Source organism: Mastigoproctus giganteus, chromosome 3 (genome assembly GCF_048544385.1).
Source record: "Mastigoproctus giganteus isolate SK-2022 chromosome 3, ASM4854438v1, whole genome shotgun sequence".
In the NCBI taxonomy this organism is placed as follows: domain Eukaryota; kingdom Metazoa; phylum Arthropoda; class Arachnida; order Uropygi; family Thelyphonidae; genus Mastigoproctus; species Mastigoproctus giganteus.
The window spans coordinates 138,113,325-138,129,670 of record NC_143577.1 but is presented as its reverse complement, the minus strand read 5'-3'; the positions used below and the strand labels follow the sequence as shown (position 1 = coordinate 138,129,670).

The window sequence follows — 16,346 nt, the reverse complement described above, 5'->3', positions numbered from 1 at the left end:
TCAGAATGGCCAGTACTGAATCCTAATATGAACCATATGGAACATTTATATGATGACCGGAAACAATGGGTAAGGATCAACAAGGGTCAGATCACAAAATTCCATATCGGTACAGGACTTTGTAGTCTGTCCCTCATTGATCACTGCTCTGAAGGAAGAATAGAAGATTATAATCAATGCAGTCTATAATTCATTAGTGGAAAGCTGTAATTAATTGGTGGAAAATCTACTAAGAAGAGCGGACTGTTTCATAGCAGCCGAATTGTGGGGGAGACCGACATGCTACTGAAGTGAGTGAAGTTCTGTAAAGTGATGTGAAACCAATGAATAGTCAAATACTTTTTGGAAAGTACTGTATACTGATAACTATATGTAATTATATGTAATGAAATGCTTCTTCTCTCAAATACCCACAGAATGGCAGCTTCAGTGATTGTTCATACCTCATCAGCAGGAGACTTCTGCCTAACAGTCAAAGAACAGTTTAACAAGATGTGAGAAAACGTTCATTACTTACAAAATGAAGTTATAAAAGCTCAAGCCTTTATAATTCTCCATCATCTCTCAAAGATTTTTTTTTTTTTTTTTTTTATCAAGCGATATTGTCTGTATTTTATAAACAGAAATATCCCATTTTGTAAAAAGAAAGAAATATTTTTTTTCTTTCAACAAACTAGTTTGCTACATAGCCATGCCTATTTATAAAATGCATAAAACTGTATGATATAAAATTGCATGACATTAAATTGTATGCTATTATCTGGATTTAAATGCTGTTTAGTGCAATTATGGACTCACCTTGAGATGCATCAAGGAAAGAATAACTTGCTGAAAACCCCTCATGTGATATACTGGAATCTGCAACAAACTTCAGTCTCATTACATTTCCAATAGTTGTCAAAACTGGTGGTATTTGATTTCCACAGTATCTAAAATAATTACCCATGATTTAACAAAATATATAATAAATTTCATATTAAATATAAATATATATTATGAAATTTGGAAAAGAAAAAAACAAAGTGTAGTGATATTTTAGTGTAAAAATTAAGAAGTATAAAACAGCATTTTTTACTGAATGATAAATAAAGGATAGTTCATTACAATTCACAGAATTAAATTATTCATATCATTTAAATACGATAAAATCTAATTCAAAATTTTATCCCAAAAATCAAACATGAAAGTTCACATAGCGAAATGTAATTGCACTACAGACAAAAGAAATACTATTAACTGGGACTGATTGAAACAAAGAAAAGTTTCATGAAAATTTATAGATTTTCATGAAGACAGAGAGTGAATATTATTTATTAACAATATACTGTTAGAAAACAGGTGTGGTGTATCGGGTTACATTATATCATCAAAGTTTCTTGCGACGACCGACTAACTATTTAAAATGAATTTTATTAAAATAAAAATGATATATACATAAGATAAAACAGAAATAAAATAGGATAAAACTGTTAAAATACAACAAGATACGAGAGTTAAAATATATATAATAAAAGCGTTAAAATACATAGATAGTAGCTTTCGAAGCAGAGTGCCTCTTCATCAGCTAGTGTGTGAATGGTGTACTTCAGTATATATTAATGGTTACAATAGCACAAGTCAGCTGGGCATGATCATGTATCACGAGTCTGGTGTCGGTAAAGCAGAATTACGTACATGTGATAATTGCCAGCACTCATTGCACTGCAATACAGTACATTCTATAATAGGGTGTAAGTGTACTCCCCTCGTCTGATTCATAGTACTATTATTGGTGGCTATATGTAGTGATTCAAGCCATGAGCGCTGGCGGTAATCACGTGAACAGTCGACAATTTCAATATCCCATTGGGGATCAAGATTGTGCTGCTCAATCCAATAATTTTCGGCGACTGCGGAGCATTCAAAATTAGCGGTTCACAGAGCCACCTCATGCTCAGAAACCCGATCTTTTAATCTTCTACCAGACTCAACTACATAACACCTCCACAATCTGGAGGTGTTATGTAGTATACGGAATACGGAACAACTCCGTAGGAATGTAGGAACTGGTGTTTTCACCTTAGAAATAATAGATTATAATTTTCGCCCCGGAAATTGCACCCATCGTATATGATGTGTGCAAAGCCACTAAGTGGATTTTCTTATTTATTAATTTGAAATTATTGTTTTTCTAAAACTTTTGATTTAAATTTAGTACTATAGCATTATTTTGTGATTCACTGATTAACCTGGTGTATTAATTCTTTACTTGGCCTTGTAATTGCATAAAAGTATCCGTAAGGGTATCAAATCCATGTGTTGAAGCTCCGCTGAACGAGAGGTTTTTTAGCCACATTTAGCCGCTTTATTGACCAATTGTTATATTAAATTATTTTCTATAAGAAGCTTATAGACATAGTCAGGATCTTTAGTTTATTCTGAATTGAGATAGCGAGATTTGGAAGTTAAATTAACTTCCAATTAACTTCCGTAGATTTAGCATTCATAACTTGCCGCCATTGTTATAAGACACAATGCTATATCCCGAACTAGACAATGTAAGCTTAGTATAGTACAGTCTATAATACAATATTGTCAATTAATCAGTAAAATCTATTAATCTTGTTAAACTCGTTGTCAATTAAATTGTACTTTTTAACTAAATACATATAACGACTTAGATTACAAACGTAACATAATTAATTAATACATAACTTGATAAGGAAGTTATATAAACGGAACTCGTAGATAATACTCGATACTGAAAAATGTATATAGCATTATAACTGTGTTGGGACACAAGTTTAGGGTTATAATTTTGTATTGAAATTGAAATTTTATTGAAATTAAATCGAAATCATGACTGAGACCAGAGCAGCAAAGCAAAAGGCTCAAGTTGGGAGTGCTGTGGCTCAGGGGCAACTGAGGGGGGCACTTGCCCTCTGAATCACAGTGCTTGCATGATGTTTGTGGAGCAGTCGGGTATGGGACATGATATTATCATGGGGGATGTCTCTGTGTGTGTGTGCGATGCAAGGAGTGTAATGAAATCAGACGACAACTCAGCATTATCATGCGCCTATATGAGAGCTTGAGGGACGGGTGGATGCCCTCGAAGGATCTATATTGAGGGCCCATCAAGTCCTCAGCTGCCCACATGAACACAAGAGCTTGCACTTGGTCATCACGCAACACAGCGGCAACCCCCAAGGCAGAATGCGCTGGTCCCACAGGAACTAATAGTTATTGGTGACTCTATTGTCAGGGACATGGGGAACATGCTTTGTAAAAAGGATAGGTGGAACACGACCAGGGTATGTCTGCCAGGGGCAAAGATTGACGACGCTGTAGAGTGGATATCATATTTTAAGGGCACAAAAGGTGATATAGTTGCACACATTGGCACTAATGATATTAAGAGTAGGAGACCTGCAAAATTACTTAACAAGTACAGGTTACTATTGAAAAAAAGCCGTGAATTAGGGTTGAATTAGGGTCTGCAATTCTGCCCAGACACGATAGGAGAGAGTATATGATGAGAGCCTTGTCGATCAATTTGCCACTGGAAAGATGGTGCAAGGCTCAAGGAGTAGAATTTTTTTCAGCCTGGTCTGTACTTGTTAACAGGAGAGACTGCTTCTACAGGGAGGGGATACACTTAAATAGAAAGGGTGCAAGAATATTTGCTAATGCTATCGAGGCAGTGTTAGGTGGCAGAGGTGAAAGTGATTCTTGCACAGCTTCTATTGCAATGAGCAGCAACCTGGAAAACAAAATGCAGGATATTTCAGAGACTGCAGTGAGTCACTGCGGTACAAGTAAAGACATGGGTTGTGTTAGGGTAGCTAAGAAAGATAACAGGTGCATGTATACTTGCGTGTACACCAATGCTAGGAGTTTTGTAAATAAATTTGATGAATTTGAGGTATTGCTCAAAACATCAAAGGGAGATATTGCTGGGATATCAGAGACGTGGTGGCACACAGATATAAGGAATGCAGAACTGGAATTTGGGGAGTACCATGTGTACAGAAAGGATAGACAGGATAGGAAGGGAGGAGGGGTTATGCTATTAGTTGGACTAGAATCATGTGGACTAGGGAATAATTGTTTATTAACAAAATATTATTTTTTTTAGAATGTACTTTTATTTTTAAAGACACTCATGCGGATACACATCATAAAGTGAATCAACACCTCGACAGCTATTCACTATATATATATATATATATATAGAATCTTTCTTTCTTTTCTTATATTATTTCCTAACCTAACTTTTAAGGTTAGGTCTCTAAATATAAGGAAACCATTTCTATTATTTCCTAACCTACCATTTAAGGTCAGGTTACAAAATATAACGAAAATAAAGAAACCTTTTCCTTTTTTCTTAACCAAACCTAAATCAATAGTATAGTAAAAACACTCATGAACTCCAAAAATCTGCTTTTAATAATTAGAAAAAAATATAATAAAGAACATAAAAATGTACAGAATGAAACTTTTATTAATTTAGTTTTCATCAAAAAATCAACCAAAGTTTTATTTTCCTTAGAAATTTCTTCCATCGGAAACCTATGTGTGCTGGTCAATTTACCAACCTCCGGTCAGCACACGCGCATAGCCATCTTCTTGCCACTGCACGCACCTTGCTAACTCATGCGTGGACACACTCTAGCTCTGTAAATGAGAGGCGCACCGAAATTGCTAAAGTCAAGGCAGATCTTACGAGGTGTGGCTATCCCATCAATACCCTTGACAGGTGTGACCTACAGACACGCGCCCACGTAGCGACCAACAGAAACATCCAAGGTGATGACTCGGCCACGAGTGCCTTTATCCCATACTACCCAAACCTATCACAACAGGTTTGTAGAATCTTAAAATCACATGGGATAAAATGCATACAACTCCCAGGCAGAAAATTATGATCCCTCATCTCTAAGGTAAAAACACCTGTCCCCACCCTACTAAAAGCGGATTGGTCTACCGCATCTCTTGCCGTGACTGCACTAGCTGCTACATCGGGGAAACTGGGAGACGGCTCGAAAAATGCCTTTCTGAACACAAAAGAGCAATCCACTTAGAGGATGTGGAATTTGGGCAACACACCATGACATTGACCCACACTGCGATGTCGTGATTGTGGATAAGTCCTGCCACTTTCGGCAATGCGCCTGGTTGGAGTCATTAAACATCAAATGCTCTAAAACTTCAGTGAACAGGAACAGTGGATGTCAAGTCCACCCTATCACCGAAACAGCAATCCTATTCATTGACAAATGCTGGCAACGTCCGCATATCACAGCCACAGGCTTCAACATTCAACAATCAATCACGCACTTCACATACAAGATTGGCATTACACGCCCTCATGCTCCATTCATAACTGTCAGTTTAACTGAGGAAGGTTGACAAAACAACTGAAAGCTTTTATTTGTGTGTATCTAATCTAATATATGTATATTTTCCTATTATTACACTTGTCACAATCTATTTTTGTATCCGTTTCGATCTGAGCAACAGTAATTGGATATTAATAATGAATCCAGAGCGCACAGGCCTCTTTAATCATAGGGCCTCAATTATAGACTAAAGAGGCAGATCCCAACAAACATCTCAGAAATCACTTTGAACCTGGAGACCGACATCAAACAAGAAAGGAAAAGGATATGAACCACACTCTACCAGCAATGGTAGAGTAAGTGGAAACAGAAATCTAAAGGGAAAGTCATACGAGGTTCCTACTCCAGGTAACCCTAGTTGCCCCCAAACCACCCACTTGGTTTTCTCCAGGACTTTATGCAACATTTTTGGCAAGAGGGTATGGTTCCGTGAATGTGCAGTTGTGCCAACTGGACCTCACCCAGGATCCTAAATGTACCTGTAGAGTTAATAAGGATTGGGCTCATATCCTTTATTCATTTATTTATTTTTTTTATTTATTTATTTTTTTATTACTCCAAAACAGCCGAAGCCTTACAGAGGAGGAATTTGACAGTAGCAATATAGTAATCCTTCTATTTACAATCTGTACACAATGTCAGGTATCAATATACAATTTCAAATATACAAGGCCAATTTACAACATATACAATGCATATCATGCGTTACAAGCGATTTGCATTTTAGCAAAGCTGTAGTAACAGAGAAATTAGTATTTCTAAGCATTTTGTTGTTTTATTTTCTTGATAGTTCACATTAAGTAGTTGCATTGATTGCTTTGTGTTATTATTCTTATTGTTATCCCTATTTTTTTTTTTTCCTAATTGTTATTTCTTATCTTAGTTCATTGAAGAAAATAATTTTTTTTTTTTTTTTTGTTAAAGCTAAGTATACCTATCTTTATAGTATTATTATTGTTGTTATTATTGATTTAGTCATTTATTTTCATTCTCTATTAGTTTGATTGAAAAACCTTTGTAGCTCTTTTTTGATATTAATGTTTTCATTTAGAATATCAATGTTGGATTCATTCAGCAATTTTGCAGTTCTGTTGAAGTAATGGAATCTGAGTTGATCAGTTCTGAATGGCTCTTGGGCCAGCATATTTTGTCTTCTCAAGACTCTTGGAGGACAGCTGAAGTTGATGAGGTAGAGCAGCTTGGACTTGCCAGCCACAAGATGCATTAGGAATTTGCAGTCCGCCGCAGCTCTTCTTTGGTAGAGTGGTACAATCCCGAAGTGAATGCACCATTCATTGTAGGATTTTGTGTTCAATTCCAACCTATATTTGTACACCAGGAATCTGACTATGGATTTCTGAATACGTTCCAGTTGTTTTATAAGAATTTTGGTGTGAGGATTCCAGATTTGTGAGGCATATTCTAGAATTGGGTTGATGATCATTATGCAAGCTGTTTTTATGAGTTGTACGTTGGTGAAATCAAAGCAGATTCTTTTAACCAGTCCAAGGGATTTGGAGGCCTTAGCTGTAGTTTTATTTACATGTGTGTTGAAGTTTTCCTTCTCAAAAAACCATACTCCCAAATCTGAAACCTCGTGTATTCTCAATAGCTCATGATTATTAGCTTTATAGGGATAATTAATCTTGTGTTTTTTGTGATAGTCTGTGACAGACATGGTGCAGCATTTGTTTAAGTTTAGTGTTAGACCATTGTTTGTGATCCATCGGGTGATGGTGTCTAGTCCATTTTCCAGTGATTCACAATCTTGTGTTGTTTTGATGGTTTTGTATATTTTCAAGTCATCTGCATATGAGAGCACTTTGATGTCAACATGTTGCATACAATCTTGTATGTCGTTAATATATACAGCAAAGAGTAGTGGCAGCCCTGCCTTATTTTGCACCAGAGGAGAACCCTGTGGGACTCCCCTTTGTATATGGAAATTGGAGGAGTATCTTCCTTCAAAATGAACTCTGCTTGTCCTGTTTTCAAGAAAGTTAGATATAAGTGATAAGGCATTACTTGATAGACCTATGTTCTTTAATTTGAGGCAAAGCAACTTGTGTGGTACTGAGTCAAAGGCTTTCTGTAGATCAAGGTATATAATGTCTATCTGATTGTTATTGTCAAGGCTAAGTTTTATGTCATGTTCAATGGAGAGTAGGTTAGTCACAGTTGATCTGCCCATTAGGAAGCCATGATGAATGTGGCTGAATTTATTTTTCATGAAGGAGCAGAGTTGAGAGTGAAGTAGGTTCTCAATGATCTTGCTTAGGGGATTAGATTTGTGTATGGGTTAAAATGAGGAAGGTGTGTCTTTAGCCCCCTTTTTAAAAAGAGGGGCGATAGTGGTTTCCTTTAATATTCCGGGGAGTGATCCCTTATTGAAAATGGCTGTGATCAGATGTATAAGTTGTTGTTGCAATACAACAAAGCAGTGTTTCCAGAGTGCCATGGGGAAAATGCCAGTGTTTGTGTCATAACTTAATTTAAATTTGTTGAGTGTATTCAATAAAGTCTCTGCATTGACTTCAAATTGTGTCAGGGTATCACTGAAATATGAGGAGGGAGAGGTGTTATCAAGCTTACTGCTGTGATCAGCTTTTTCAGTATATAGTTCACCGTAAAAATTTGCAAATTGATCTGATTGAATGGTCTCCATTTTGTTCATGTTTTTGTGTTTTTTATAACCCATTTTCCAATGCTTCCAGAATGGACCCATATCATGCCTGTTTAGCATTGCATTCTGTAGCTTAGCTAAGTGATTTTGGTAGGCCAAATTGATACTGTTTTTTATTTGCCTTCTTAGATTGGAAAACTGAATGTAAATGTCATGTCTCTGTGTGTTTTTGAAATTGATGAACATTTGTTGTTTTTTCTTGAGTAAGTGAATGATTTCTTTTGTGAACCACATAGGAAATTTATTAGTGTTTGCCTTTGCATGGCTCTTGGGTGTATAGTTTTCGATAATTAGGTCTAAGTTGTTGTACAGCATATCCAGAATTATATCTGGGTCTTGACTCCTAAATAATGGTTGCCAGTTGACATTTAAGATTTCATTTCTTATTTTGTCCCAGGGGCTCTCCTCAAGTTGAAGGAGCATTCCCTGACTTCATTGCTGATATATTTGGTCTTGATATCAAAGTCAAGCAATAAGGCTAGATGATCCGAGTGGAAATAATTGGGAGTATAGTTAATATTTATGTCAAAATTTATGAAGACCAGGTCAAGGAGTTTCTCTTTATGACTGTCCCAATTACCATCCCTACAGATGTAGAATAATGTCCAAAATTATAACTATAAATCATGAAGAATGGCAAATACTCATCTTTGATGACAAGCATTACATGGCCTTCTCAAAATTTGCTCTAAACATTTTTGAGACCAAAAGAAGTAGCCATGCTATGGCTACCCAGACTGTGACACCCTCCCCACCACTCAGACTACATGCATACCTGATCAAAACACTGGCTCAACTAGACGAACTCAAAAAAGACTGGCCTGCTAGAAAGTCTTTCCTATGTAGTCAGAATGTATGTTTGATACTAATATGTGTCAAGAGCAATACCTATGTTTATCTGTATTACTACTTATAAATATGTATTATTAAAGAGTTGGTTTATGCAAGAGTACTACAATTACATCATTTCTACTACCCAGATAGCATGAATGCATCGTTTATTTATATCTCATATTGTGATCCCCTTCACAACGAGTTGCCAAAGTATTGCACTGCTTTGAATAAGTAACACTTCAACAATGGAGAATACAAGTGTTACTTATTTTCGGCGGATACCACCACCCAGATGGCACAACTTAAAATATGGTATGGAATAAAGATCTCTGTTATCCTCATACTATCCCTATTAGACTTAGGAAAGCAAAAAAGATATAGTAGTAGTAGTAGTAGTAGTAGCAGTAGTAGTAGTAGTGGCATGTGATGCAAGAAAGCATGTGTATGAACTTATGCAGCATCAGCCAAAAAAAAAAAAAAAATCACACCATTCCCTCCAAATGCCTGTCCAGTTACTCCTTAAATTTATTCAACCTATCAACTTCCACAACGATAGATGGAAGTTTGTTCCAGCAATTAACCACCTGCTGGCTAAAGGCAAATTTCCGCACATCCATTCTACATCTGTCCTTTCTTAATTTGAATTTATGCCCCCTTATGTTCGTAATCTGAACAAGCGGAAGGATCCCATCAGAATTCAGCGTGCTCAACCCATTCAAGGCCTTATACACCTCAATCAGATAACCGCACAGGTGCCTAGTCTCCAGCCACTGCAATTTGCAGAACTTAAGCCTCCCTTGGTAAGAGGATCCTTTCATTCCCCTCACCAATCTTGCTGCCCTTCTCTGTACACACTCAAGCAAATCTACATCCTTTCTAAAATGAGGCCTCCAGACCTGTACACAGTACTCAAGGCATGGCCTGACCATAGCCTTATTCAGAGGGATAATCACCTCCTTTTCCCTGCTAGCAAAATTCCTATATATCATTGACAAAACCCCATGACCTTCCCTGGCAGCCTATCTGCATTGCTCAGAAAACTTCATATCTGCCTGCACAATTACTCCCAGGTCTTTTTCATTTTCTACCACCTTAAGTGTAGTACCACACAGTTGGTACGTTTCTCTGGGGTTACTTCTACCCATATGCAGTACTTTACATTTGTCAAGGTTAAATTTCAGTTGCCCATCTGCCCAAATTATCTAGATCCTGTTGCAGTAGCACACTGCCATTACTGTCATTAACAACCCTGCCAACCTTTGTATCATCTGCAAACTTCAACACTAAGTCTGATATACTTGCGTGTATCAGACTTGCGTATACTTGCGTATAAACCAATGCTAGGAGTTTAGTAAATAAATTTGATGAATTTGAGGTATTGCTCAAAACATCGAAGGCAGATATTGTTGGGATATCAGAGACGTGGTGTCACACAGATATAACGGATGCAGAACTGGAATTTGGGGAGTACAACATCTACAGAAAGGATAGACAGGATAGGAAGGGGGGAGGGGTTATGCTATTAGTTAAGAAACACATAAAAACCAAGGAAGTGAAGCCAGTCGACATCGCTGGACAGTGCAGTGTTGAGTCAGTTTGGTGTGACATAAGCATTGGGAGATCAAAATTGAGAGTAGGAGTGTGCTATAGGCCTAATGACTCTGATGAGTATAATAAGAAACTGTACAGGGAAATAGAGTGGGCCAGTAAATCAGAGAGTCTTATAATGGGAGATTATAATTTCCCAGATATTGACTGGAATTTGGGGGCTGGTCACTCACACACTAGCAGGGCTTTTGTGGATTTATTGGATGATTGTTTTCTACATCAGCATGTTCGGGAGGCAACTAGAGGGAGTAATACTCTTGATTTGATTATGAGTAGTGATTCTTCATGCATTAAGAATCTGCAGAGAAATGAACCACTAGGTGGCAGTGATCACAGTGTGCTGAAGTGGGATTTACTCAAAGAGGTAACTACCATTAGGGGTAAAGGGAAGGGTTATTGCTTCCGTAAAGGCAACTACGATGGACTGAGACAGTATTTAAATTCTATACAGTGGGACCAACTGATGATGTTACCAACAGCAAACTCAAAATGGGAAGCATTCAAAGAACTTATCTTGGAAGCTACTAGGCTTTACATACCAACTAAGAAATATTGTTCAAGGTTTAGGCCAAAATGGATGTCAGATGAACTAATGAGGCATATGGCAGAGAAGAAAAATGCATGGGATACTTACAAATTAACACATGACACAGAAGCCTATGATAGATACAAGTTGATATGCAACCAAGTTACAAAGGAGGTTAGGCAGGCGAAGGCAGATTACGAGAAATCCTTGGTAAGGGATGCAAAGAAAAACAGCAAAGAGTTCTTTACTTATGTAAACTCTAGAAGGAAGGGGATGAATCAGATTGGTCCACTTGATATTGATGGGTCAAGTGTTGATGATCCTGCTCAGGTAGCTAACAAACTAAATGAATATTTTGCATCGACATTCACACATGAGGAGTTATTCAGCGAGGGGAATGCCAGAGGTGTATTCAACTCTAGCAGTAAGCTACAGAATCTTGAAATAACTGGGAGTAAAGTGGAGGAGAAACTGTTGAAGATAAACACAAGAAAGGCACCCGGGGTGGATGGGATCTATCCAGTTATATTAAAGGAGGCAGTAAAGGAAGTAAGCAAACCCTTATCCATAATTATGAGAGCTTCCTTGGACTCAGGGGAGGTACCCATAGACTGGAAATGTGCAAATGTGACCCCAATTCACAAAGGAGGATCAAAGGCTGACACAAGTAATTATAGACCTGTGAGCTTAACTTCTGTTCCAGGAAAATTAATGTAGGCACTGGTTAAAGAAGCACTGCAGGATCATTTAGACAAGACTTCAGTTATAGCTTGGACACAGCATGGTTTAGTTAAGGGGAAGTCTTGCCTGACCAATTTGATTGGATACTATGATGCAGTCACAAAAGAACTGGATGCAGGGAATAGCTTTGATATTATATACTTGGATCTTAGAAAGGCTTTTGATACTGTTGCACATGGAAGACTGCTACACAAATTGGAGCAGTGTGACATTGGAGGCAAATTGCTGCTATGGATAAAGGGGTGGTTGAGGGGGAGAAGACAGAGAGTGGTAATCAATGGACACTGCTCATCGTGGACTGATGTTATTAGTGGAGTCCCGCAGGGCTCAGTGTTGGGTCCATTATTGTTTTCTGTATTTATAAATGATATTGATGATGGTATATCAAGCTTAATGTCCAAGTTTGCAGACGATACAAAGGTTGGCAGGGTTGTCAAGGACACTACTGACACTATGCTACTGCAACAGGATCTGGAAAGGTTGAGCAGATGGGCTGAGAGGTGGCAAATGAAGTTTAACATTGACAAATGTAAAGTACTACACATGGGGAAACAGCAACCCCAGAGCAACGTATCAGCTCTGTGGTACTACACTGACAGTGGTAGAGAATGAAAGGGACTTGGGGGTGGTTGTGCAGGCAGATATGAAGTTCTCTGAGCAGTGCAGACAGGCTGCAAGAGTAGCTCATGGAGTATTGTCAATGATATACAAGAATTTTTCCAGCAGGGATAAGGAAGTGATTATTCCCTTGTATAAGGCAATGGTCAGGCCACACCTAGAGTACTGTATACAGGTCTGGAGGCCTCATTTCAAGAAGGATGTAGAGCTGCTGGAACGAGTACAGAGAAGGGCAACAAGATTAGTGAATGGAACAAAGGGGTGCTCTTACGAAGAAAGGCTTAAGTTTTGCAAATTACAGTGTCTGGAGACTAGGCACCAGCGAGGTGATCTGATAGAGGTGTATAAAGCCTTGAATGGTTTGAGCATGCTCAATGCTGATGGGATTCTTCCTCTAGTTCAGAAAAATCACCTGAGAGGGCATAAATTCAAATTGAGGAAAGACAGATGTAGGATAGACGTGTGGAAATTTGCCTTTAGCCAGCGGGTGGTTGGTTGGTGGAACAGACTTCCATCCCTTGTCGTGGAAGTTGATAGCCTAAATAAGTTTAAGGTTCAGCTGGACAGGTATTTTGAACGAACAGAGGGGTGAAGTGGAAGTGGGTTTTTTTTTTTTGGCTGATGCTGCATAAGCTTGCTTTCTTGCATCAAATGCCTCTACTAATGCTAATGCTAATGCTAATATGATCAAAAGTCTTTCAAATGTCAAGAGCAAGTACTTCAGTTTCACCAAACTTTTCCATTGAATTTGTTCATCGATGGGTTACATAAGCCAGAATATCATCAATGGATCAGAATATCACTGATGGAATCCATATTTGTGATTGTTGCTCAGATAGATGGTTTCTGTAGCTTTATTAGCATTAATATTGTTCAAATTCCTTCTGACATCCTTTTGATGGAACACCACAGGAGGCACTGAATGGAGAGTACTGAAAATGGTGGGAGGTGGCTTATCTTATCTTCCTTCGTGGATTAGGCGATCCGCCTGTTCCGATCTGGAAGAGGTCTGCCCATCTTTTCTTTGTTCTTCCTCTGTCTCTTTTTCCTTTTGCTCTATATGCTAATTTAGGGAATCTATTATCTTCCATTCTTTCTACATGTTCTTTCCATCTTTGTCTATATTCTATAATTTTTCCATTAATTGAGTAAATCTTTAATTCCTTTCTAATATTTATGTTTGGTATTTTATCTAATTTTGTACATCCTTTAACATATCTTAAAAATTTCATTTCTGCAGCTTGTATTCTATTAATGTCTCTTTGTTTCAGTATCCATGTTTCAGAACCATGAAGAAGTATTGGTATTGCCATTACTTTGTAAAATTTCAATTGTATTTCCTTCCTTGTTTTCTTAGCCAGAGTTCTTTTTATTGTTCCACATATATTTTTGCCAATTTCTGGTTCATATCTTCTTCAACATCATATGTTATATCACATCCTAGATATTTAAAATGTTTTACTTGTTTATTTTATATTATTTTATTGTCTATATCTATTTTTGTTCTCACCGTATTTTTCCCTTTAAAAGCCATTGCTCTAGTTTTCATTGTTGATAATTTAACTTTATATTCTTCTGTTATTTGATTTAATTTAAATACTGCTCTTTGTAAATTATCTTCATTATCTTGAATAATTACTTGATCATCTGCAAATAACAGTGTATTAATCCTATTCTTTGTATTTAAATATATACCTGTATTAATTTCTTCTTTCCATTTACATATCATATCCTTGATATATATATGTTAAACAGCGTTGGTGGCAAGCTACATCCCCGTCTAACTGCTTGATTTATTATACTTTCTTCTGTTAATATATTACCTGTATCTATTACTATTTTTGTTCCTTGATATAAACTCTGTATTATTTTTGTAAGATGCTTTGGGTATCCTTTATTACTCAATATGTCCCATAGTTTTCGTCTATTTACCCGACCAAATTCTTTTTCATAATCTATAAATGCTAAATGCATTTCTAAATTAAACTCTTTTCGTTTTTCTATTATTTGTTTTTAATATACATATATTATCTGTACATTATCTTCCTTTTCTGAATCCTGCCTGTTTTTCTATTAATATTTCATTAGAGATAATTTTAATTTTATTATTTATTATTTTGCCAAACATTTTATATACTGTATTTAGTATGCTAATCCCTCTATAATTCTTTGTATCATTTCTATATTCCTTTTTAAAATATTAAAATCATTTTTGCTATCTTCCATTCTTCTGGTATTTTATATTGTTCCCAACATTTATTAAATAAATTTAGTATCCTGTATTTTAAAAAATCTCCTCCATACTTGATCAGTTCTGCATTTATACCATCCATTCCTACTGCTTTCCTATTTTTTGTAGCTTTCAATGCCTTTCCCAATTCTTCCTTCGTTATCGGATCTATGTCACTAACTGGGTCTAACTGTATCTCTTCAGTTTGATATGTTGGGTCTTTCGCCAATTCTTCATAATGTTTTTTCCACTGGTTTATCAAAATCATCAATACACAAGTTGATAGAAAAATCGGATGCTAGCAGGTCAGCTTTATCTTTGGCTGAAGTGACTATTACACCTGGCCACAGGAACAATAGACCAAAAAACTGATCAGACATTTTCCAGAACACTTTAAATGCAACATGTCCTCCTACCGAGGAAACAGACCACACTAAATCGCTCCTGGCATTCCTGCCGTGAAGGGTACATTGTATACATCCTTTTGTACACAACACAACCCACTAAAACTCACATTATCTCTGGCCTTTACAGAGTTTGTTTGTACTGCAAAACAGAGTACAGGCACTCCCCGACTTACATAAGGGTTCAACTTACGCAGAGCTTTGTGTAAGTGAAATTTTACATTAAGTCGGAATTTCTCTAAAGGCTTATGCAGCACTTGCAACTATGCTTGCTGAATTTGATTGAAGCAAAAAAGAAATGTTCAATGAACATGTAAATAGAATTATTTATTAAATTTTATTTTATCTCATGCATAAGAAAAATTACAAAAGTGTGCAATTAAAAAAAGTTCAAAATTATAAAATTACAAAAAAAGGGAGGGGACAGACATAACGTCAGCAAGTTTTACCTTTTGAGCTTATGCAGAATCAATGTCTCCAGATGATAAGTATGCCGCTGCAGAGGTTGAGGGCTGTGGAAATTCATAAGGGGCTTTTTTGAACACATCACAAAATTTCTCTGTTGCTGCAGATTGGCACTGGTAACTTCACTGCATACTTTAATGTTCTGGAAACTAGTGCGATGCTTGAACCTATTAAACCACCTGTTGCTTGCCATGAACTTGATTTGGGGTTCACCATCCTTATCCTTAATATCGTCATAAATACTTCTTACTTTTGCTTGAATGGCCATTAGACTCAGCAGCACTTGCTTCTGAATCTGATTTTCCATCCATCTTATTAATAGCTTTTCCATTTTTGAAATAGCACCTGAATGCTGTTTTGTGATCACTGTTGATCTTAAATGAATTGCTCCTTTAATATGTTATTTCATATATGCACTGTCCATTGAAATGGCATTCACTGCTGAAGCAGCAAAACCTAATTCCCATGCAATAGATGACAAACTTTGTCCTGCTTCTTACTTCTTAATCATTTTCATCTTCATTTCTAAATCAGTTTTGTTTGGTTTCCTAACACTGCCACCACTTGCACTTTCCATTGGTTGCTTTCTCTTCATCATTGTAATAAGTAAATAGGAATGAAGAGAAGATTCTGAAAATTTATTTATGTTTCTTATATGACTGAAGATTTCAGCGAAGGGTAACACATTTCACCATAATAACGTAAAATCCACACAATTTCTGTTATCAGGATTATTGCAAATGCAATAATATTGAGTTTACTATCCATTTATAATTAGATGCACTAATAGAAAAGCCCAATAAACCAGAAAGTGTAAATTGTTTTATTGCCGTGACCCCCAGAAATGTTCTTTAGA

At 36.7% G+C, this 16,346-nt stretch overlaps 1 protein-coding gene across 1 annotated transcript in view; it reads right to left on the bottom strand.

Annotated features, from left to right (window-relative positions):
• Positions 1-16,346, bottom strand: part of LOC150088287 (cubilin-like) — a 1,623,406-nt gene that overhangs the window by 1,588,046 nt on the left and 19,014 nt on the right. Inside the window, exon 3 of the mRNA XM_090370104.1 lies at positions 799-929. Within this exon, the coding sequence (XP_090226230.1) occupies positions 799-929 (131 nt within the window). The remainder of the gene's footprint in view (positions 1-798; positions 930-16,346) is intronic.